Source organism: Pagrus pagrus (assembly GCF_965226575.1).
Source record: "Pagrus pagrus genome assembly, chromosome: 12".
In the NCBI taxonomy this organism is placed as follows: Eukaryota; Metazoa; Chordata; class Actinopteri; order Spariformes; family Sparidae; genus Pagrus; species Pagrus pagrus.
The window spans coordinates 28,319-52,414 of record NC_140196.1 but is presented as its reverse complement, the minus strand read 5'-3'; the positions used below and the strand labels follow the sequence as shown (position 1 = coordinate 52,414).

The following is a 24,096-nucleotide window of genomic DNA, read 5'->3' as shown; positions in this document are numbered from 1 at the left end:
GTTTTATGGACCTTTTCGTCTCGAACACCATTGGCGCCCGTTATATGGATTATTGCTGCAGGAGGGAACCCCGCGGGTCTCCAGCTGCACTTGGAGGAATTAGTAAACTTGGAGTAAACTTTTATCAAGTTTTTATGTGAAACACCTCTTTTGTAAATTGATTTAAATGGTCAGGGGACAGACAGTCTCAATGGGGGTTTAGGGGGGTAACTGCTATAAAAGCAGCGCAGAGGAGCATGTAGGTATGCAGCTCTGCCTCCTTGTCTCAACTCTGGGTTGTCATGGTTTTGGATGACTAACATGGGTAGCTTGAGTGCAAGATGGCTGCAGGGTGACTTTAACATCTGTCTAGGGACTACAGATGAAAAATAGCCTCTTGGCTAATTCTGGCGCATTTACAGTAATGTTATTAATGTGCACTGTCCCTGTTTTCAAATAAACGTATTATTATAACAAACTCGGTAAAATTTTTGGATAAGACAGCCGCTCCATCCAAAGCGGGATGTACTGTATGCCATCTCTCCTGATCAGAGTATACTTTAGTATGGAGTATGGAGTTCCCAATAACCAGAGCTGGTTTCTCAGCGTATGTGTTGCTGAGTGGAGAACACTTACTAGAAATGTGAACAGGTTGGTGGTGAACCGTGGGCTTCTTCTTTTTGTATTATGCCTCCTTCAGACGGTCACCCAGCCTCCATGGTCCTCCTTGGACGGCTAGGAGGAGCTACACTAGGTCGGTCCCCACCGGCTATTGAGGCCTGGCTAACTACAGCAGCTAACGATTTGTTTCCATCTAGGGTTATACCTAACCCTAACCCTATTTCCATTGTGCAGAGCTGCGTCTCCAATTCACTAACCCTAATAAACAACTAATACACAACTAATAAACTACATTTATAACATTTACCAGTATTGCTAAAAGAGGCAGAGGAGTAACTACACTCTTGACACACTGAGCAAGAGAGAGGAGGAGAGGGAGACAGAGAAGCAATAACTAGCATCTAGGCTAATTAGCAGAACTGATAAGCGTGTGATTAAACAACTGTGGAGTTTGTGAGAAAGTCACCAACAGAGAGAGGGTACTGAAAGCTTGAATGGAACAAGTGTTCTTTTAAATGTATGACAGGTAATTAGTCTGTGTAGTAAAGAATGCATCAAAATAATCAGGTTAAGCTACAGCAGCAAAACAGGTGACCAAAAAACACAGTGAACTGAAATGAAGCAATACGTCAGGAATAACTGATGACTTCAACAGTGTTAACTCATGTTCGTCTCCTACAGGCTCAGATGTTGAAATCAGTTTGTTTTTACAAAATAATGAATGTTGACAATATTGACAGTTTATTTAATGATGACGCTAAAAAAGCAAATAAATTATACAAAGTTGACGTTTCATAGTTTTTACACTAAAGAAACAACCAAAAACTGCTGAAACAGTTTCAGTGTTTTTGTTTGACCAGTTAAATAATTTTTACTAATAATACTCACAGCTTGTTTTTACTTCAGTAAACCAAACTTTCATCATCAGTGTTGACTGTCTTTGGCTTTCTTCTGAATTGAACCCTCTGCCAGGAATGTTATGCAAATATCAGCATTCAACTTATTTAATAATAATAATAATAATAATAATAATGTTGGCTGCCCATTTTTGACAGTTGTATCTCAACATCCAAGATTTTTCCACAGGTTGAACCTTCAGTAAACAGTCGAACATATTATAAACGTTCCTCTCGCATATTTTCTATAACGATAGAAAACAACAGACAAACAGATAACTGCAGACCGATGAAGTGTTGCATAGTATTCTCAGGTCGTTCCAATGTGGAAAAAAGTCTCTCCCAAGAAGAAACACAATGCCTCGGCACTAAACATAAATACTTTATCTTTACTCGGAAAGTGTTGATCTGATGTTTTCCCTGCAGGCAGCAGGAAGTGTCTGTGAAGTCTTTACGAGCAGCCGCACTCCTCCACGATCATGTTCTGGACGTCTTTCTTGATGATCTTCTGCTCTTCATTGTAGTAGAGCATTGACATGGCGCGCAGCCTCGTCGGCACGCAGCATGACTTAATGTTTTGAAAGGGGCTGTAACCCCTCATACGATAGTGATTGATGACCGTTGAATGGAAGGAGAGCGACGAGCCGCTGATGCTCGCCATGTGGTTTGAACAGTCGCCCTCGCAGTAGTTGGCATGGTAACCGGATGGAGCAATAATCCAGTCGTTCCAGCCGATGTCTCTGAAGTTCACGTAAAACTGTCGTTTGCAACAGACATGTATTTTCCCATCGCACTCCAGACCTCGTTTAACTCTTCGCAGAGTCGCCTCCTCTCGAGCTCGCAACACCACCATGAGGAACGGTCGGTGAGACTGATCTCGCTCTCCTGCTCCCTCGCCATTGGCAGGCACCAGGACGGGTGAGGCTCCGGCCTCAGCGCACAACAGGCAGGAAACCTGCACACTGAGTGAGCTTCCACCGCCGTCCAACAGAGTCTGAAAGCTGCGAGAGACGCCAAGGGTGTGCCAACCACTGCGGCGGGTGTCCACCATCTTCTCCGAAACACACTCCTCCTCCTCCTCCTCAACGTCATCGAGCCGCAGCAGCCGCAGCATCACTTTGCCTTTCGCTCGGTTTCCCTTCGACACCTTCAGGAAGATCCAGACATTTGCCTGTTCAACCATCGACGAGCCGGCGCCCTCCTTCGAAAGGTCAAAGGTCACTGTGTTCAGAGAGTCTCCTGCAGCAGCAGAGCACAAAGTAAGCATGATAGCATGTATGCAGGAATTAGCCACACCCATCACTATGAAAAGCTGTTTATTGAAGAGAAGCATTTACTGACTGACGTTGACAAAATTTATGTAAAACACAGACAGCTTACAGAAGGTCTCTACTGTTTTCCATCAGGTTCTGATGGTTGTTCTGTATGACTGTGCCTATTTGTGTAGAAGGAAGTCAAGCCCACTTAAATAACAACAGGAACCTTTTGACGTCAGGAGAAAATAAAGAATATAAAGCTGGTCATGTTCACTCATCTGAACTGTGCAGTCTGACATGCTGAGAAACATCAGATTGGTAACAGCATGTTTAATAAATGTTGGTGTTTTTTGAAGAAAAACATCAAAAAAAGTGTTTTTTAATTTGACCATGCTGTTGAAGCGAACAATTATGAGCATGAAGACACTGTGACCCTGCTGTCTGAACTGGCCCTCTTCTCTTTTGTCTTCCTGTCATTTGAATGAATGAACAAAGAAAATGTCATTATTGATGAAAGCATGAATGGAGCCGCTGCCTCTAAATATACTCAATGTGAGCAGAGACACTAAAAAAAGAAAGGCCTGGTTTCAGGGAATGCTGTTAACAAGGCCACACACACACACACACACACACACACACACACACACACACACACACACACTCTTTGTCTGTGCTGCAGAATAATTACTGAGGCCCAGATTTGTCTGAATGAGGAGATTATTTACGGCCTGAGCCCACTTGGTATGCCCCCCCCCCTTTCTCGTTACTGTCCTCTAATTTTGAGCCTTTGAGGACCTTTTTAATTAAAGATTCCTCTCAAACAGAAAACTATTTATAGCACAAAGCCATTCTGTACATTTATGTAAGCAAACAAGCGATGGGACAATGTGATTGGTCACGAGCTGGTTCATGCTCACAGAAAACTTAAACAGTTTGTCAAACTCTTTCCTGACTGATTTATTGTTAAACTTCAGTGAAGCATTTGATTCATGATGTGGTCTGTAACAACAAACTCTCTTACAAATCCCATTAAAAATAATGCAGTACATCATGAAAACCTAACATGAGGCCTGTAACAAAACTTGTTTATTTCTAAATCTGGAAGTCACCACCTGTTCTATGAATTTCATATATTACAATAAGTTCAAAGGCATGTTATGCAGGAGTTGTCATTGACTTTAAACACACACGTGCAGAAAGCGATTCTAAACAATGTTAGTCGTCAAATACAACGATTTAGGTTCATCCTGAACTCAGCTCAAAACTAAGAAAATAAAAAATCCAGACAGTCACAGCAGATCGACATCAACACGACTGAGTCGATACATTTTTCTTTTTTCTTCCTTCTGTGAGAACAGGGTTCAAACTTTAGATTTTCTCAGACGTGGTGCACCGTGCACAGGGCTTTAAAAAAAGGCTGTAAATAACTTTTCAAATCAGGTAGGTATCTCTGGGGTCTGGAGACACGCATTACACCGGACCAGCTGTATGGAGCCATTGTGGACTAACAAGCTTCACTCAGCTTTCCATCAGCATGGGGGGGAGAAAACAATGACCTCATTTTTTGCTTTTTGAGTAAACTGTTCCTTTAAACTGTTAGTTCTCCGAATGTACCACAGCATCGCAGATGAGTTGCAAATGCTCAGTGTTGCTTTGAATTCTTCAGCAGAAGCAAAGTTTCCCAACTGAGGAAGAAAAACTGAAGCTGCTGCAGATTTGACACAGAATCAGCACACAGCTGCAGCTGGCCAATCAGCACTCAGTGTGAAACTCGCAGTGCTCAGGTTTGGTCAGGTGCCTTTGTGATATATATATATATCTATATATATATAGATATAGATTTCAAGGCAATAGAGAAAAGTAGAGAAAAATATTGTTAATCTATCAGACGGAGTAGAATCAATGGAATCAGTCTGTGTGGCTGCACAGAGATTCTTACTGTGGACACTGTAAACACACTTTGACCCTTCAGGGTTTTTGTGAATGAGCTGATGACAGACAGACAGAGAGACAGATGGAGAGACAGAGAGGCAGACAGACAGGCAGAAAGGCAGACAGACAGAGAGACAGACAAAGAGGCAGACAGACAGACAGACAGACAGACAGAGAGGCAGACAGACAGACAGAGAGTCAGACAGGCAGACAGACAGGCAGAGAGGCAGACAGACAGACAGAGAGGCAGACAGACAGACAGAGAGGCAGACAGAGCGACAGACAAAGAGGCAGACAGACAGGCAGAGAGGCAGACAGACAGACAGACAGACAGACAGACAGAGAGGCAGACAGACAGACAGGCAGAGAGGCAGACAGGCAGAGAGGCAGACAGACAGACAGACATCTGTTGTGCAGCTGATCATCAGTAAACCTCAGTAGAATCTCAGTCCAATGACTTCAGATTTAGGAACAGTGTTGAGGTAGAACTCACCTGTGACAACAGTGTTGAGGTAGAACTCACCTGTGACCCTTGTTATTGTAACTCTTTAGCTTTTTTTTTTTTTTTAACCCTTTTCTCTGTGCTGGTGAAACTGTACTGAAACCTTCTGATTGGCTGGTCGACTCACCTGGCTCTGCAAAGGTTATGATTTCAGACGGTGGTTCAGGTGGTGGTGAGGTCCCGGGGCCCTGGCTCTCCTCCTGGATCTCCACACTGCCGTCTTCGGTCACGCGGCCCACGTGCAGTTTCTTGATGGCGTTGAGCAGCGCAGCGCGTGGTACCGGCTGCGTCAGGTTGGGCCGAGCGCTGAGGTGCAGCATGTTGAGAATGTGACGTTTTACTGCCTCCACCATCTCGCTCTGTCCTCCCAACGCAGACGAGTTCCTTCTCATCTGAGACAGAGAACAGGAAGGACAGTCCGGAGATGGAGCCCCCTCCTGGAGCTGAGCGGCCACATCAACCTCCGGAGCCGGAGTGACCATTGGAGATGCATCAACAGGAAGACCGATGGCCATGAAGACGCACACGGCAAAGAGAGCAGACATGGTTCAATGTGGACAGTGGAACCAATATCTACACATTCAGAAACGCAGCAGATGAGAAACAGGAAGCAGTTTGTTAAAAGTTCAAAAGGTCTTTGAGGACAGATCCTCACAGAACCAGCTGAATCCAGCAGTCAAGTCAGTAGACTCAGTAGAGTCTCAGTGAGGAGAAACAACATATACAGAGTTCACAGTTGTGTCTTCTGGTCCTCAGTCTGGTCTTTGACTCTGGTCCTGGTGATTTTGTGGTCTGTGGTCCTGATGGTTCTGGTCCTTTGTGGTCCTGATGGTTCTGGTCCTCTGTGGTCCTGATAGTTCTGGTCCTCTGTGGCCCTGATGGTTTGGTGGTCTGTGGTCCTGATGGTTCTGGTCCTCTGTGGTCCTGATGGTCCTGGTCCTCTGTGGTCCTGATGGTTTGGTGGTCTGAGCTGAATGAATGCTGTGTGCAGGGTCACTCTACTCTCCCTCTCTGCTCTGTTACTGTAATTATACCTCTCTGCCTGTTTAATCCCTCCCTCCTTCAGCAGAGGTATTTCCCTTTGAGTAACACACACACACACAAACACACACACACACACACACACTGTGAGTAGTCTCTCAGAATATCTCAGGACTGTTTGTGGTGTTTCCTCCTGAATGAACGTCACGACAGAAGAGGAGGAGGAAGGAGGGAAGAGGAGGAAGAGAGAGAGTGTCCCTGATTCATTCATACCACACACACACACACACACACACACACACACACACACACACACACACACACACACAGACCAGAGATACACACACTGATGACTCAGCACAGCATCATCATCACCTCACGTGGAGGAGAAACTCCGTCGGTGTGAAATTAATTTTTAGACTTTGTTGTTAAAATCAGAGTCCTGCACACGGCAGATGGAGCGACTCAGAGCAGACTGTCACACACACACACACACACACACACACACACACACACACACACACACACACACACACACACACATAAACTGTGACATCAGCACGCCCTCTGCTGATGGGACTCAGGTGTTACAGCGTTGTCCTCACCTGAGCGTGTCCTCTGACTCACCTTTTGTCTTGGGTTACGTAGACATGTAGACACAAACTGCTGTACTTTTTTATTAGTAAATACAAAATTAATTAATTTGTGAATTTATAGAAATTCCTCCTCAAGCTGTTGTTTTGTCCACTTTTAAAAATATTTTAACACTTTCTTCATTTTCATCCTGCCATAATAATTGTCTTATTATTTAATTGTCTCAATATGAACTTAATGTCTCTAGAGTATGACACCATCAGCATTTAGATCGGTTCCCTGTAAACCTCTTTTTCACTGTATTATTCTAAAATCTCTCTGACTGGTGATCCAGTTAGCTTTCTCCATTACGGACTGAAAGAATGAACAAACTCCTGTTGTGTTCTGAGTTGTTGTAGTTGTTACTCTGAGGAAAATGAGAACGAGTAATGTAGTTGTCCTCGCAACAGCAGCAGCAAAAATAATACAGGGGTTCTGTTTCCACTTTAAGATCGATTTAACTGTTAACATAAGATTGTAAAACGAGACTCTCATGTTCCTGGGTTTTAGTTTAGTTATTTCCTGTTTTATGTTGAAAGACACTCCCCTCATGTTTAATGTTTTGCTTTACACTTCCTGTCTTTGTCTTTTCCCCACCAGTTTTCTGTGTTCAATAGTTACTGTGTATTTAGTTGGTGTGTCAGGTCATCAACAGTCTGTTCCTCAGTCCTGCATTTGCTCCTTGTACCTTTGCTACCTTTACACATTGTTCTGAGTTCAGTTTGTATCTGTCTTTCCTCAGCATGCTTCTTCTGTTCTTGTTTTCAGCTAGTTTTGTTCTTTGGATTATTATCTCATAACAAAACCCAAACTATCCAAACTAATGAACAAACAAACCCTTTTTGTGAACGATTGTTGAGAATGATTTTAGGAGTCTCAGCCTGAAAAACGAAGCTGCTCTGTGGTCTGGTGGTACAGAGCAGCTAGGGTGAGATTGTGTTGAATGCTGAGCTGAAGTCAACAAACAGCATCCTGATGTTGCTGTTCTTATTCTCCAGGTGTGTGTAGCAGTAGCGCAGGCAGAAATCACAGTGTGGGCGGGCACAGAGAAAATGAGGTGGGCTGACAAAATGCAACCTAGGCTTTTTTTGTGAAGGAATCCGAGTCAAACCTTCGTGTAAAAGCATAATTACGACGAAAAAGCCACTTTTAAGATTAACCGTACTTTCGTTTTCGGGTCAAAATCATTTTCAATTGCGTGCTAGGGGAAACATTACGGTAGCATCAAAATCGCTATTTTTAAAACACTAAGAAGACTCGACACAACATGAAACTTTGCTCATATCACCAGGGTCTCTACACATGAACACGAGCATTGAGAACATTGTGTACACAGAGTTTACTAAAATGGTTTTTAGTAAACTTGCTCCGCTCGCCAATCCCTGAGTGCGATGAAACATGGAGGAAAGTAAAGGTGGAAAGCTCCTAAAGCGTTGCACTTGTGTACTGTCATGCGTGTACTGCAGTGTTTTCATGCGTGTACTGCAGTCTTTTCATGTGTGTTCTGCAGTGTTATCATGCAGTGTTTTCACGCGTGTACTGCAGTGTTTTTCAGGCAGTGTTTTCATGCGTGTACTGCAGTGTTATTATGCAATGTTTTCATGCGTGTACTGCAGTGTTATCATGCAGTGTTTTCATGCGTGTACTGTAGTGTTATCATGCAATGTTTCATGCAAGTACTGCAGTGTTATCGTGCAATGTTTTCATGCGTGTACTGTAGTGTTATCATGCAGTGTTTTCATGCGTGTACTGCAGTGTTATCATGCAGTGTTTTCATGCATGTACTGCAGTGTTATCATGCAATGTTTTCATGCGTGTACTGCAGTGTTATCATGCAGTGTTTTCATGTGTGTACTGCAGTGTTTTCTTGCGTGTACTACAGTGTTTTCATGCAGTGTTTTCATGCATGTACTGCAGTGTTTTTATGTGTGTTCTGCAGTGTTATCATGCAGTGTTTTCACGCATGTACTGCAGTGTTTTAATGCAGTGTTTTCACGCGTGTACTGCAGTGTTATCATGCAGTGTTATCACGCGTGTACTGCAGTGTTTTTCAGGCAGTGTTTTCATGCGTGTACTGCAGTGTTATTATGCAATATTTTCATGCGTGTACTGCAGTGTTATCATGCAGTGTTTTCATGCGTGTACTGTAGTGTTATCATGCAGTGTTTCATGCAAGTACTGCAGTGTTATCATGCAGTGTTTTCATGCGTGTACTACAGTGTTATCATGCAGTGTTTTCATGCGTTTACTGCAGTGTTATCATGCAGTGTTTTCATGTGTGTACTGCAGTGTTTTCAGGCATATACTGTAGTGTTTTACAAGCTTTTACTGCAGTGATTTCAGGTGTGTACAGCAGTGTTTTCAGGCATGTACTGTAGTGTTTTCCAGGTTTGTACTGCATTGTTGTCAGGTGTGTACTACAGTGTTTTTAGGCATGTACTGCAGTGTTTTCCAGGCTTGTACTGCAGTGTTTTCTGGTGTGTACTGCAGTGTTTTCATGCAGTCTTTTCATGTGTGTACTGTAGTGTTTTCCAGGCTTTTACTGTAGTGTTTTCAGGTGTGTACTGCAGTGTTTTCAGGCATGTACTGTAGTGTTTTCCAGGCTTTTACTGCAGTGATTTCAGGTGTGTACAGCAGTGTTTTCAGGCATGTACTGTAGTGTTTTCCAGGTTTGTACTGCAGTGTTGTCAGGTGTGTACTACAGTGTTTTCAGGCATGTACTGCAGTGTTTTCCAGGCTTGTACTGCAGTGTATTCATGCAGTGTTTTCATGTTTGTACTGCAGTGTTTTCAGGCATGTACTGCAGTGTTTTCCAGGCTTATACTGTAGTGTTTTCAGGCTTGTACTGCAGTGTTTTCATGCATGTTCTGCAGTGTTTTCATTCAGTGTTTTCTGGTGTGAACTACAGTGTTCTCATGCAGTGTTTTTATGTGTGTACTGCAGTGTTTTCAGTCATGTACTGTAGTGTTTTCCAGGCTTTTACTGCAGTGTTTTCATGTGTGTACTGCAGTGTTTTCAGGCATGTACTGTAGTGTTTTCCAGGCTTTTACTGCAGTGATTTCAGGTGTGTACAGCAGTGTTTTCAGGCATGTACTGTAGTGTTTTCCAGGTTTGTACTGCAGTGTTGTCAGGTGTGTACTACAGTGTTTTCAGGCATGTACTGCAGTGTTTTCCAGGCTTGTACTGCAGTGTATTCATGCAGTGGTTTCATGTGTGTACTGCAGTGTTTTCAGGCATGTACTGCAGTGTTTTCCAGGCTTATACTGTAGTGTTTTCAGGCTTGTACTGCAGTGTTTTCATGCATGTTCTGCAGTGTTTTCATTCAGTGTTTTCTGGTGTGAACTACAGTGTTCTCATGCAGTGTTTTTATGTGTGTACTGCAGTGTTTTCAGTCATGTACTGTAGTGTTTTCCAGGCTTTTACTGCAGTGTTTTCATGTGTGTACTGCAGTGTTTTCAGGCATGTACTGCAGTGTTTTCCAGGCTTGTACTGCAGTGTTTTCAGGTGTGTACTGCAGTGTTTTCAGGCGGCGTTTTCATGTGTGTACTGCAGTGTCTTCCAGGCTTGTACTGCAGTGTTTTCAGGTGTGTACTACAGTGATTTCATGTGTGTAGTGCAGTGTTTTCACGTGTGTACTGCAGTGTTTTCATGTGTGTACTGCGGTGTTTTCATGCAGTGTTTTCATGTGTGTACTGCAGTGTTTTAATGTAGTGTTTTCAGGTGTGCAGTACAGTCTGGAGCTCTGCTTCTCTCTTATCTTTCTGAAATGTAAAGATGAATCATAAAGGTTTTTGTGACACCTGACCATTAATCTGTATAATTTAAACATCTGTCATAAACTATGTTCATTAATGTGAATAATGTCCGACTGTGTGAACAGAGTTTGTTTTACTCACAGCTCAATTTGAAAACAAGACAGAAACAACAGACCAAACAAGGAGGATCACAGATGGTGAGAAGAAGCTTTTTAATACAACAAGTGAAAAATATCTATATCCGTAATTATATATTAAACCAACAATGGCCAACATTCAAGGTCTTTAACTGGAACAGGACGTAGATCCTCCTCCAACGAATCAGAGCAGCAGGCATCTGAACATTTATCACAACAAAAGCTAAAACCAGAGAATCACTTCAACTGCAGAAGATGATATATGTGTCACAAACTGATTGATTGAAGTCTTGAATATATTGATCTGCTATCAATTGCAGATTAACAGACACACATTTGATTAATAATAATAATTCTAATAATAACAATAACAAAAGGTCCACCTCTATCCTACTACCTGAATGTTTGAATGTGTTCCCCTCAGCTTGTGCAGTGATTGGCTGCTGATTCATGGCCCTTTTTATCACGTGAATCTTATTGGTCGATCAGGTGAATGGCTGCTGTTGACATCGAGTCTTTTATGATTGTCTAATTTAATCAACAACTTTAATTGAGCTGATTTTTGATGGGTTTTTTATGTCAGCATCCATCACTTTTTACATCACTTCCTGTTGTTTACTGGACTCACAGTCAAGAAGTGAACCCAAAAATAGCAGGTGTAATCTGCTCCACCTGCAAACACACCTTCAGATTAACTGCAGAGACCCGAGGATACGTGATGACGTCATTAGTGTTATTTATCCTTCTATTTACATCAAACTGTGTATTCAGAATCATCTAAAACGGTTTCATTACAACCATAGAATCCAATCAGCTGACGGAGCGTTGTTAAACCCCGCCCCCTCCACACGCGCACACAACACACACACACACACACACACACACACACACACACCTCCCCCTCCTGTCAGCTCGTCTCGCGCTGATAATCCGCCTCTCGCTCTCTCTCTCTCTCTGTCTCTCTCTCTCTGTCTCGCGGACATCATGGCGGAAATCAAAACGGGAATTTTCGCTAAAAACGTTCAGAAACGACTGAACCGCGCGCAGGAAAAGGTAAGAGCTGATGGTGGTGGTGGTGGTGCAGGTGGTGATGGAGGGATGGAGGACAGATGGAGGAGGACTGGAAGCTGTTTGGAGGCTGCAGGCCTGTCTCAGATTATTCAAGTCTTTTCTGGTGTTTCCTTTTATTCATATTATTATTTAGATTGTAATTATCAGTTGGAGGGAGAGTGACGTCATGATGTTTCCAAAATATGCACATAAAAGAGTAAAATCATCAGAATCTGACCGAAAGCGTTTTGATTGGCTGAAGCGGATTAACGTCCACTGTAACTCCTTTCGATGACGTCACATGTGCGGTGAAATATGTCACGCGTGAATTTCACGCTTTGAAGAAATGACAGGAGGAGGTGTTTTCCTGCTCCAAGGTCGGCAGAAGGGGGGGCGGGGATGCCCGGTCTGTGGCGTGATGACGTCACTTCTGAGGCCAGATCAGCCACCTGCAGGCTGCCTGTACTATGTTTGCTATATGTACATAAGTAAATAAATCCATTTAGACTGAATATTTACTGTGTAGCAGTACATACAGACTGTGCTGTGTCTATCAGTACGTTTATGTGTTTATTTGCATAAATATGAATGTATTTCTTCATTTTAAAGTCAATTACATGTTTTAAAACAATTAATGAAAAAAAGTTAAATGTTGTGAATAATATAATTGAATTCAAAGTAAAAGTCTTTTTCCCCCCCTTTAAAATAAAGTACTGTATTACTCTATAAAGAAATAAAGTAATCTATTACTGTCCGTGGTGCTGAGATGTCACCAGTTGGGTTAAAATGATCTTTGACACTCAAACTGTTCACATAAAGACGAAAACTGACTCAGCCTGTCACGCAATGCATTCTGGGTGAAAAAAGACACATGTCCCAGCTGCTGTCTGCTGGAGGAAAACAAAGCTGAAAACAAAATTGTTTAGTAGTTTGAATCAATCTGAAGCTGCGTCACCATACGGTGACACACACAAGGAACAACATGGCGGCCTGTCAGCAGCAATGACGCACTTTCCTCCCATGATGACGTGATGAACCAACCTCCGTCCTCTGTGATCCACTCTTCAGCTGATTGGCTGTCAGCAGCAGCAGAGAACCTGTGATGTCATAACGACTATGAGCAGGATGGTCATTTAAAGCTTCTCTGGCTGTCTGGAAATATGTTATTTTTAAACATTATGGATTTGGAACAAAAAAAGAGGCGAGGAAACTGTTTCATGTTGATGTTACAGTAAAGAGCCCGGAGAACGTAGAGACAACAACTTGTTGCCATAGCAACAAAGCTCTCTCCTCAGGCTTCAGCCTGATTTACAGAAATTCATTTTTATTAATTAATGATTATTAATAATAATTAATTATAATTAATTTTTGTTTCAGTGAAAGGTTTCAGTCATCTCCATGGTAACCAGAAGCTATCGCTATCCTCTAATAAGCATGTTTAGTTACATGACATCATCCCAATCTGTATATATATCCTCCTGACAGCTGGCTGTAACCCAATCACAGTGTGCGTTAAGATATGATGGTGTCCATCATGTAACAAGTCTCCAGCTGCATGACCTGAGAGGAAAATGTTGAGTGACACATTTTCTGTAGAAAATATGTCATTTCTGTTGAGCGACACTGATCAAAAGTATCGAGCAACGACGGGCTAAACCTTCTGACCTCACATCGACTCAGTCGCCATGTTTAAGGAATAGTCCGGCTTAATTAGAGTGAATTAGACCAGTCTAAGGTAAAGACTCCTCTTAAACTAAGTTTATGCAACTAACCTGTTGATGGTAGGAACTGTTTCTGGTTGCTGAGACTTTACCCAGTTCTGATTGGATGCTGATGGGTGGTAGTAAAAGTTGTTTAAAGTGACAGAAAACTCTGAATTATTTCATGTGTACATTTTTCTGCAGAAACGAGGTCACATGACGTCAGTGTTGGTGTTTCCTGTCTGCGACTCAGTTTACCTGTGATCACCTGGTCCAAAGAGATTGGACTTCATGACTCAAACATTTTCTGTCATTTGAACAAAGTTCAAAGAGGGGTTTAATTTTCTTCTAATTTGTTTCCAGTTTTGTTCAGGTCTTTCTCAAATTCAGCTTCTTTGTTAATATGAGGTCATGATGGCGTCTGTCTTCAAATGTTCACGGATGCACTTAAAGTATGGCTGACTTGCTCCTTATATGGGCAGGCAGCCAACCAATGAGATCATTGTAAGCTGACATTTGAGGACAAAAGAGTTTTTGTTCTGTGCTGACATCTGTCACACCGTGCGCTAATAAAGCTCCTTCGTGCTGCGTTCAGGGACACGTTCAGCAGAAATGTGAGCCAGCTGATCAGTCAGCTGATTAAACATTAAACATGGGGCAGAGTCACTGTGAGCTGAGCTGCTCAGTTTTAATTCATGTTTTAAAGGTTTCTACAAATCATCTGTCTCTGAAACAAATAAACAAACAACATGTCAGTGGATGGAGCTGCAGTCAGGCCTCACCCACACATTTATTTAGATAAAGTTATCAGTGTTTTCAGATGATGAGGTACAAAATAATCTGATTAACTGTAAAATGTAACTAAACTGTTCTTAAAAAGTTTTGATCTGTATAATTTCATACATTCTCAGGTGCTGCAGAAACTGGGCAAAGCAGATGAGACCAAAGATGAGCAGTTTGAACAAGTTGTCATCAACTTCAGGAGACAGGAGGTAAGAGACAAAACGTTGTACTGCTTAAAAACGAACGCTGTAACAGGAAGAGTAAAGAGAAGCAAAATAAAAGCTCTGATGGACCCAGAGGAAGTTTCTAATGTATTGAATGAATCGTGTTTTAATGTTGTTGGTTCATGGAAATCAGTTCTTTACAATTGTTATGTTTCTCCTACTTATTATATATGTTTTTCCACACAGAATGTCATGTATGGGACTGTTAAAGAAAGCTACAACATATGTCATAATGTGTCAACAGTTTGGATGGAGAATCTTTTGTGCAGTATCACCGTGGACTCACATGACATACATGATTCATTAAAAAAAAAAAGAAGAAACATGTCGGGGTGAGAGAATTTTTGGGGAAACATGGTCAAAGTGGATTTTCTATTTTTCAGCAAGATTTGGAGGTGACGTTTTTCAGTAGCATGCTAGCTAATTTTCACTGTTGCCTGGCAACACTGTCAGCTGCCCCGGGAGGCCTCTCTCATTTGTTGTTGTGGTCGTAATGTTGTGGTTTTTTTTTATTTATCTCAACTTATTTCTGTCTAATGCTACTGTATATGAAGGGTGGGTGTTATTAAAATGAATAGTAAAAAGTTATAGTGATCATTCAAATATATTATAGTATTTGAATAGAATTATTTACTTTTTTAATAAATTATAATTTAATGGAAATTAAATTTATTGCAACATTTAATCTGAAAGTATAACTCATTGATTTCATGTATTTATTTTAAAATAAAAGTTAAAAAGTAGTAGTTCTGTGGACATTTCAGTTTTGAAAAGCTTTTATTCTTAGCACCTTACAGTTCAACTCGCCACCATTTTCATTTATTGAGTATTTGATTTTAGAGCAGAGAGTTGTCTGTACCTGTCAGACAGGCACCACAGTAACATCCAGCCCTCATACACCTGCTGTAACACCTGAATGTATCCTCTGAGTTTCTCATCTATCTGATTTTAAGTCATCTGCTTCTGTTCATGTCTGCTCAGGAAATATTAATTTAAACAGAAGCATCATCAGAGACATGACGGCTGGTCAGTTGCACTCGACCGTTTTTAGGTCATGACTGCAGCCTCACCTGTTAGAGAAAAACACACCTGTTCTGAATGGGAAACAGGAAGCCATCATGTTTCAAGTAAAGGGATTGTGTGTGTGTGTGTGTGTGTGTGTGTGTGTGTGTGTGTGTGTGTGTCAGTCTGAAGGCTCTCGGTTGCAGAGAGAGATGAAGGCCTACATGTCTGCCATTAAAGGTGAGACAAATCATTCAGTCTCATTTAAAAATATATCATATATGAAAAATATATATCCTAAACATATATATGTATATATATCATACATCATGTGTAATACACTATTTGGTAGATGTTTTTTGTAATCAAGATGTAGTTGAGCCACATTGGGTTCTTCTTCCTGCTGGTACAAAATGATTGTGCTATAAAGGTTTTTGTTGACGCGTTTCTGTTAAACACATGACGAAAGTTGAAATCAAGACATTGATCAGCTGACTGTTGCTTGTACATAACTGACTGTGTTTTGGTTCCACAGGGATGCAGCAGGCTTCCATCAACTTGACACAGTCTCTGCATGAAGTCTATGAGCCAGACTGGCACGGAAAAGATGACGTCATGATCATCGGGAAGGTCAGAATCATGGAAACACCCATATGACAGGGTGACACATGAACAAACCACACAAACATGACGGAACGACTCCTGAACGCACCGTACAAACATGACAGAACGACTCCTGAACGCACCGTACAAACATGACGGAACGACTCCTGAATGCACCGTACAAACATGACAGAGTGACACCTGAATGCATCACAGGTGTGCGGGTCTTCACAGCTGCTTTTTAAGTTTTTCTGCACTGCTCTCTTTAGACATAAGCCATGTTAAGCCAATAACTAGCTTTGTTTGCTAACATGTTGCTATGTTTGCCAACATCTAGGCATGTTTGCTAATGTATAGCCATGTTTGGTATCATGTAGGTATTTTTGCTAACATGTAGTCATGTTGGCTAACGTCTAACCTTGTCGTTGCTATCACACTCATTCTTGATGAATTGTTCTTGGATAATCTGCTAATAAAGTTGTATTTGAATCGGTATTGGGTCAGGCGAGGTTGGGGTCAGGCAGGTATGCGGTCAGGCAGGGTTGGGATCAGGTGGGTATTGGGTCAGGCAGGGACCTGTAGGCATGCTGACAGCTGTTATTGTAGATTGTACTGAATACATGTACAAAGTTTTCATGTGTCCCTTTGACAGCATGAGTTGCTGTGATGTGTTTTCTTGCAGGATTGTGATGCATTGTGGGAAGACTTCCATAACAAGCTGGTGGACTCCACACTTCTGAATCTGGACGAGTACTTGCTACAGTTTCCAGACCTTAAAGTAACAGCTTGTCTTCTAATGAGAGAATATGTAATGTTGTTGATGATTCATCATTTGAAATCTAAAACTTTGTGATGTTTCAGACTCGTGTGTCCAAAAGAAGTCGGAAACTCATCGACTATGACAGTGCTCGTCATCATGTTGAAACGCTGCAGATTTCGGGGATGAAGAACGACCGCAAGATGATGAAGGTGAGTCCACTAGTCTGTGATTAAACATGATTGAGGTTAGCAAGGTCCAGATGTATTATTTCCAGATGTTGTATGAAGTAGAGTTTGTTGAACTGAATTGTATTTATTTGCAGGCAGAAGACGAGTTGAAAAAGGCTCAGAGAGTTTTTGATGATCTGAATGTTGGTCTGCAGAATGAATTGCCAACTCTCTGGGACAGGTGAGTCACATCACATACACACCTGTCCAACAGCATCACATGAGGCCTTCAGGGTGAGTGAATGAATGAATGAATCATTCAATCAATCAACCAATCAACCAATCAATCCTTATTTGTAAAGCGCCAATTCACAAAAGTCATCTCATGACTTTCCAAATTGAGCAGGTCTAGACCAAACTCCTTGATTAATTTATTTGCAGAGACCCAACATTTCCCCCCTGAGCAGGACTTGGTGACAGTGGAGAGAAAGGCAGAAACCTCACAATGATGGGCGGCCATCTGCCTCCACTGGTTGGGTTGAGAGAGGGAGAGAAAGGGAGAGAGAGAAGGAGGGGGGAGAAGCAATGGGGGAGGGGGGCTACAGCACCCACAGCAGTAATACGAGCTTTACTAATTGAGATATGAGTATTAATAATAATGAAAGTATAACTATAACCTAACTATAAGCTTTATCAAAAAGGAAAGTTTTAAGTCTACTCAAAAAACAGAGAGGGCGTTTGCCTCCTGAACCGACACTGGAAGATGGTGCCACAGGAGAGGAGCTTGATGGCTGAAGGTTCTGCCTCCCATTTCTACTTTTGGAGACTCTAGGAACCATAAGTAACCCTGCATCCTGACAGCGCAGCATCCAAGTGGGATAATAGGGTATTACTGGGTCTTTAAGATATGCCGGTGGCTGACCATTAAGGGCTTTGTATGTGAGGAGGAAGATTTTAAATTCTGCAGAGTCACTCACATGGGAGAAATATGTTCTCTAATATGGGTTCTTGTCAGTACACATGCAGCAGCATTCATGGTCAGCTGGAGAGTCTTTAGAGAATTATTAGGGCAGCCTGATAAAAGGGAATTACAATAATCCAGCCTTGAGGTTACAAAAGAGTGGACTAATTTCTCTGCGTGTTTTTGAGACAGGATGTTCCTGATGTTTGAAATGTTCTGTAGGTGGAACAAGGCAGCCCTTCAAATTTGTTTTATGTGGGAGTTAATGGACAAATCTTGATCAAAGATAACTCCCAGACTTACTGTGGTGCTATAGAAAACTGCAGGTCATCCAGGTTTTTATGTCCTTAATACATGGCTGATGTTTAGCTGACTGATTGTCATCTGGCTTAATGGGTACGTTGAATTTTTGTATCATCTGCATAGTGTTTTCTAATGATATTACCTAAAGGAAACATATATAAAGTCAATAGTATTGGTCTGAGCACAGAACCTTGTGGAACCCCGTGAATAACTTTGGTATGCGGTGAGGATTCATTGTTAACTTATACAAACTGAGATCGATCCGATCAATAGGACATGAACCAGCTGAATGCGGTTCCTTAAATACAAATTAAATGTCCCAGTCTTTGTAACGGGGGAGATAATAATAATAAATAATACATTTTATTTCATAGGCGCCTTTCTGTCACTCAAGGACACCTTACAGTAAATAAAAGACAATGCACAGTACACAATAGAATAAAATAAGTTAAAAATAAAAGTAAAATAAAATAATAAAATAAGAAAGAAAGCCACAAAAGTACACAAGAGTAAAAACAGTTAAAATGGACAGGAAAGTCAGTTAAAGGGAAAAGGCAATCTTAAACAGGTGTGTTTTGAGTCGGGACTTGAAATGTGCTAGTGTACTGATGTTCCTTATTTCGGGTGGCAGAGAGTTCCAGAGCCGGGGAGCAGAGTGGCTGGAAGCTCTGCTCCCCATGGTGGTGAGACGGGCCGGGGGGACAGTCAGCAGAATGGAGGAGGATGAACGGAGGGTGCGCGAGGGAATGGCGATATGGAGAAGATTGGAAAGATATCGGGGGGCAAAATTGTGAATGGCCTTGAATGTTAGCAGAAGGATTTTGAAGTCAGTGTGGGACTTGAGGGATGTGGTGGATGGAGGGGGTTCTGGTAATGACACGGGCAGCTGAATTCTGGACCAGTTGAAGTTTGTGCAGGGATTTGTGGGTGAGACCGGAGAGGAGGGAGTTGCAGTAATCCAGGCGGGAAGTGATGAGACTATGGACAAGGATAGCAGTGGTATGGGGAGTAAGGGAGGGGCGGAGGCGGTTGATGTTGCGTAGGTGGAAGTAAGCACACCGGGTGATGTTGTTGATGTGAGATTGGAAGGAAAGTGTACTGTCGTGTGTACTGTCGAGATGGTCAATAGTGTCAAAAGCTGCCCTAAGATCAAATAAGACTAGCACAGAGACAAGACCCTTGTCAGATGTGATTAAGAGATCATTTGCAACTTTAACCAATGCTGTTTTGGTTCCATGATGTACCTCATTGGAGGTTCTCATGTAAACTATTGTTATATAGAAAGTCACCCTGCTGATCAGCAACTGTTTTCTCAAGAATCTTAGAGAAAAAGGGAAGGTTAGATATGGGTCTATAGTTGGCTAAAACCTCTAGATCAAGTGTGGGCTTTTACTGAAGCAGTTTAATAACAGTTACTTTGTGATACACAACCTGTTAATAGGGACAGATTGATCATGTCGAGTATAAAAGTACTAAGTAAAGGTAGAACTCCCATTATTGAAGGTAGCTGGTGAAGGTCAATGGTAGAAAATAATTCAAGATATATTTCTGGTTTTATAGCTGTTTCTGAGGTTTCTGTGTTAGAGGCTAAACTGATACCATCTGAGGTGCGATGGTGATGAATTTTGTCTTGAATAAGTGGACTTTTATCATTAAAGGAGCCCATAAAGTCATTACTGCTGAGTTTCATAGTAATACAAGCATCAATAGAGGTATAACTCAATGTCAGCCTGGCTACAGTGCTGAAAAGAAACCTGGGGTTGTTCTGATTCTCCTCTATCAATGCTGAGTAATAAGCTGCTCTGGCATTATGAAGAGCTTTCATATAAGTGAATGATTGTCATAGTACAGAAACATGATTACAATATTTGTGTGACTCAAACTGCCCTCCCTGACAATAAATCTGAGTACTGAGCACTGATGCTACAATAAAGCATTTCACTAAAAGCAAAAGCTTTTTTGATTGTCTTGGAGTGTAAATCATGCAGAAGGTTCTGATGTCGGGGCTACAGACTAGTCACGCTGGTGATCCTTGCTGAAAATTATAAGCACCATTGGTGCTTCCAGTTTTTAAATTTCGTCTTACTGTCTCCAAAAATAATTCCTAGTGCAACAAATTGCTGTCGATGTGATTTTGGACAATTGGCCTAATTCCTTCTTCCCACTTAACGTTAGTTGTTCATGGATGGTTTTGAGCTGACTGACTTTCCAGGACTATACTTCTGTCTGATGTAAAATATGTGGAGACCCACTGAGGAAATGTTTAAGAAGCAGATTAATTCATTAAGCATGTTTTCATGATCTGGAGAATAAGAATGACACAGAATCACAAATAATCACCAACTCTTCTCTCTTTCTGCTCTGCAGCCGGGTCGGCTTCTACATCAGCACCTTTAAGAGTGTGACGAATCTGGAGGCCAAATTTCACCGTGAAATCTCTCTGGTGAGGAGAAACTACCCTAACACATTCAGACAGACAGGCAGAAAGATACTCAGATGGACAGACAGGCAGACACGCTGCACACATAACTGTTTTCAGCCTGAATTATGTGTTTAACTTCATCCTCTTTTCCTCTAACAGTTAACTCTTCTGTTGAGAATATTCTGCTCTGCTGTCAGTAGAGTTGTCCATGTTTGTGATTGGTCAGAAGCTTTAAAAGCCTCCACTTAATGTGAACAGAGAGCTGAAGCCCCACCCCTTCCTGTTCCCCTCATGGACCTTATTGATCAAAGCTTTGTCTGTAGTGATGAAGAGAGACAGATGATGTGTTGATCCTGTTGAACTGGGTCATGAATCACACAGATGATGTTTGTCAGTTTGTTGTATTAAAGTCAAACCTTATGTAGTTTTGTGTTGAAGCACTCAGTGAACTACATTGTCTCATCAACACCAGAACCAACACCAACATGGAGCCAACTGGGCTCAGAAAAACTTGTAAACAAGGTGAACGTCACAATAAATCTGCTCATATTGACAACTGCAGTTCTGGTTCTGGTTCAGTTCTGTGAGCTGCTCATATACAGGGGCAGCTCTACAATGTTTCAATTAGGAGACGACGTCACCAACGACTCTGTCGGCTGTGTCATCTTTATAATGACGTCACAGTCTGATGTTTCATTACTTTGATGACAAACTGACAAACATCATCTGTGTGATTCATGACACAGTTCAAACAGGATCAACACATTATCTGTTTCTCTTCATCACTGCCATACATACAAAGTTTTTTATGAATTAAGGTCCCATGGGGTCAAACTGACAGGGGCGATTTTGGCACTCTACTTGCTCATGGCTGAATATGAAAAGTGTGGGCTGACTTCAAGCTGATGAAGCTAACAAGCTTGGCGCTAAGCGTAATTGCGACTGTTCGGGTTACTGGAGCCAGTGCAGCCACATTTTACCTGGGGAGAGGGTTGTAAAGTGTGAAGGTGTACTGAGTCATTGTTGTCGGACTGTGCAGGTTTGTCGGCAGCTGTATGAAGTGATGACCCAACTGGCTGAGCAGCATTCTGATAAAATGTTCACCATCCAAGGAGCACCAAGGTCAGTTTTCACAGTAGTTTCACTTTAAATTTTACTTAGGTTTTCATGGAAATGATTGGAGTCATTTTTAATATTATGTCCTGATAGTACCATCTGTTAGATTGTTCTAATATTTTGAGGTTGTTTGTGGTGAAAAATGTTACAGTGGACCAGGGTCCCATCTGTTTGTGTTTGAATATTTTAAATATGTCATCATATACTCACTGAACATCATTCAAGATGGCGCTGACATGAGAAGCATCATCTTGAGAAGCTCTGTCTGTGTATTGTTTTTTTACTGTTATTTTTAACTTTGTTTTCACTTGAACTTTTTCTGCTGCACGTATTGTGTCGACAGGGACGCTCACTGTTATTAACATGGGAAGTAAGAAAAATGAATGTCACAGTTATCCTGGACAAAAAGATTGCAATTCAGGATCATCCCGATCAGGGCCGGTTCTACCCTGCTATAGTATGGTTGGCTGGTATGAATAATATTTGGGTAACTTTGGCAGTATAGCCCAAAGGTAAAAGAAGCTAACTAATGTCCTGAAGGTTGCCAGTTCCAATCCCAGACCGGATGGCACAAAAATCAGGGTTAATGACAGCTGTCAACTGGAAGGTTGTCAGAGTCCAGATCAGTTGTAAGATCACCTGTCATTGTGTCTGAAGGCCTCTCCTGTTCATGGTTGTGTTTATGTTTACATAGGTTAAATAGGCAGGCCCAAGCCCCAGGCAGGCTCAAGCCCCAGGCAAGTGCCTCCAGAGGCCCGGCCGCCTAAGCAGGGGAGCCCCGGGCAGGCTCAACCCCAGGCGGGTGCCTCCAGAGGCCCGGCCGCCTAGGCAGAGGAGCCCCGGGCAGGCTCAAGCCCCAGGCGGGTGCCTCCAGAGGCCCAGCCACCTCACTCCTAACCCAAACCTCTTTTTAAAATCACACTTAAAATGCCTCCAAAATAAGCAAACAAGTGATTTTTTTAAAACTTCAGTGGGAAATAAAAGAAAGAGAGGATAGATAACATTAAATATTACACAACATTTATTTGATAGTGACAATGGAGGTGCCAGTCCCATTCTGGGTTAGGGTTGGGCTTAAGAACTGTAGAGGAGTTTGTGTCATATGAGGCTCAGTGCCACGTCAGCTAGAGATGTCATATGGACATTGTTTCAGTTTTCACTACAGTTTCAGTGTCTGTATCTGTAGAACACATGAAAATAATATATATAACAGGTGAAGGGTAGGACTTTTCCTGTGAACTCTTCTTTCGCTCCATCCCTCCATCTCTTTCTCAATCCCGCTTTCTCTCATTCAACGAGGGTAAAGGAAGATCACATCATCATATTTATTGATAATTATCAAAGACAAACTCCATGTTAACTGATGGGTGAGACAGGAGCTGCTGCAGCAATACAGCTGTCATACACTGTGCTCCTAACATTAGTACCTCCGTTTGAACATCGTCTGGTGTGATGGTGTAATGACACTTCTCTGCAGTAGTTGTGGCAACTAGTGTGTGTTACGGTCGTCCGTCCGTCTGTTTAAGGGTTGGAGGCCAGTTCAGTTTCCTCAAGTAGACAAAGATTTTATATCCAGAAACAAATCTCTCCCAACAAAAGACACAAAATGAAGCCCGGGCTTTCTCCTTTATGCTTAAAATGTCAAATCTCTTTGGGGACCTATACTCATTGTGTTTGGTCCTGTCCCAAAATTCAAGCATATTGGATGGATGTTTTGCAAGATATGGAAAAAATATTTGGTGGAGCTTTGTCTATGAATCCTGTTTCTTTGCTACTTGGGCTACCGAGTCAAGATGCAGTTGTTGGTGCTAGTTCCAGCAGACTGTACAACATCCTTTCATATGCAGCAAGAAAGAACATTTTCATGTCATGGATAAATGACAAAGATAATCATGGAGTGTTTTCCTCTTGAATATTTGACCTGTCTGCTCCACTCTTCAAAAGGACAATTTATGATTATATGGACTCCATACCTCCGCTTTTCTAATTCCACGGTGGCTTCAACACTTGCAAGCATTATATTTGACTGACTATGGCTTTATTTTAGCTAAGGGCACCTATGTATTGTATTGTTTTTTTTGCTTTTTTTAGAGATTTATTTCATTCCCATTACATGATTGACTCTGATTGTGTAGGTCTATGTTTTGCCGAGCTTGTTGTTATTGTTATTGTTGTGTTTTAAAAATGAGAAACTCAATAAATATATTTGAGAAGTTAATAAACCCAGTCGTATGAAGTCCACTTAGTGTCAGAGGTAAAGCACCTGCGATAAAGCTGTTGTATTATTTGACACTTGGCAAACAGTATAAAGAT

The 24,096-nt window shown here is 41.8% G+C and overlaps 2 protein-coding genes across 6 annotated transcripts in view; one reads left to right on the top strand and one right to left on the bottom strand.

The window, feature by feature from the left end:
* Nucleotides 1-1,358: 1,358 nt before the first annotated feature.
* Nucleotides 1,359-6,151, bottom strand: inhbab (inhibin subunit beta Ab). The gene is made up of 2 exons (XM_084368588.1): nucleotides 5,314-6,151; nucleotides 1,359-2,735 (listed from the first exon to the last, which is right to left on the bottom strand). Exons 1-2 carry the CDS (start codon nucleotides 5,729-5,731, stop codon nucleotides 1,948-1,950), a joined length of 1,206 nt encoding a protein of 401 aa, XP_084224714.1. The 5' UTR covers nucleotides 5,732-6,151; the 3' UTR covers nucleotides 1,359-1,947.
* A 5,412-nt stretch (nucleotides 6,152-11,563) lies between these two features.
* Nucleotides 11,564-24,096, top strand: part of amph (amphiphysin) — a 29,509-nt gene continuing 16,976 nt past the window's right edge. For 3 of the 5 annotated variants that reach the window (XM_084369977.1, XM_084369978.1, XM_084369975.1), the window contains exons 1-9: nucleotides 11,564-11,745; nucleotides 14,354-14,434; nucleotides 15,637-15,691; nucleotides 15,987-16,081; nucleotides 16,737-16,832; nucleotides 16,916-17,023; nucleotides 17,137-17,222; nucleotides 20,613-20,688; nucleotides 21,707-21,789. In XM_084369977.1, coding sequence (XP_084226103.1) covers nucleotides 11,677-11,745; nucleotides 14,354-14,434; nucleotides 15,637-15,691; nucleotides 15,987-16,081; nucleotides 16,737-16,832; nucleotides 16,916-17,023; nucleotides 17,137-17,222; nucleotides 20,613-20,688; nucleotides 21,707-21,789 — 749 coding nt within the window. In that variant the 5' untranslated portion in view covers nucleotides 11,564-11,676. The remainder of the gene's footprint in view (nucleotides 11,746-14,353; nucleotides 14,435-15,636; nucleotides 15,692-15,986; nucleotides 16,082-16,736; nucleotides 16,833-16,915; nucleotides 17,024-17,136; nucleotides 17,223-20,612; nucleotides 20,689-21,706; nucleotides 21,790-24,096) is intronic. The other 2 variants (XM_084369979.1, XM_084369976.1) reach the window with 1 other exon arrangement.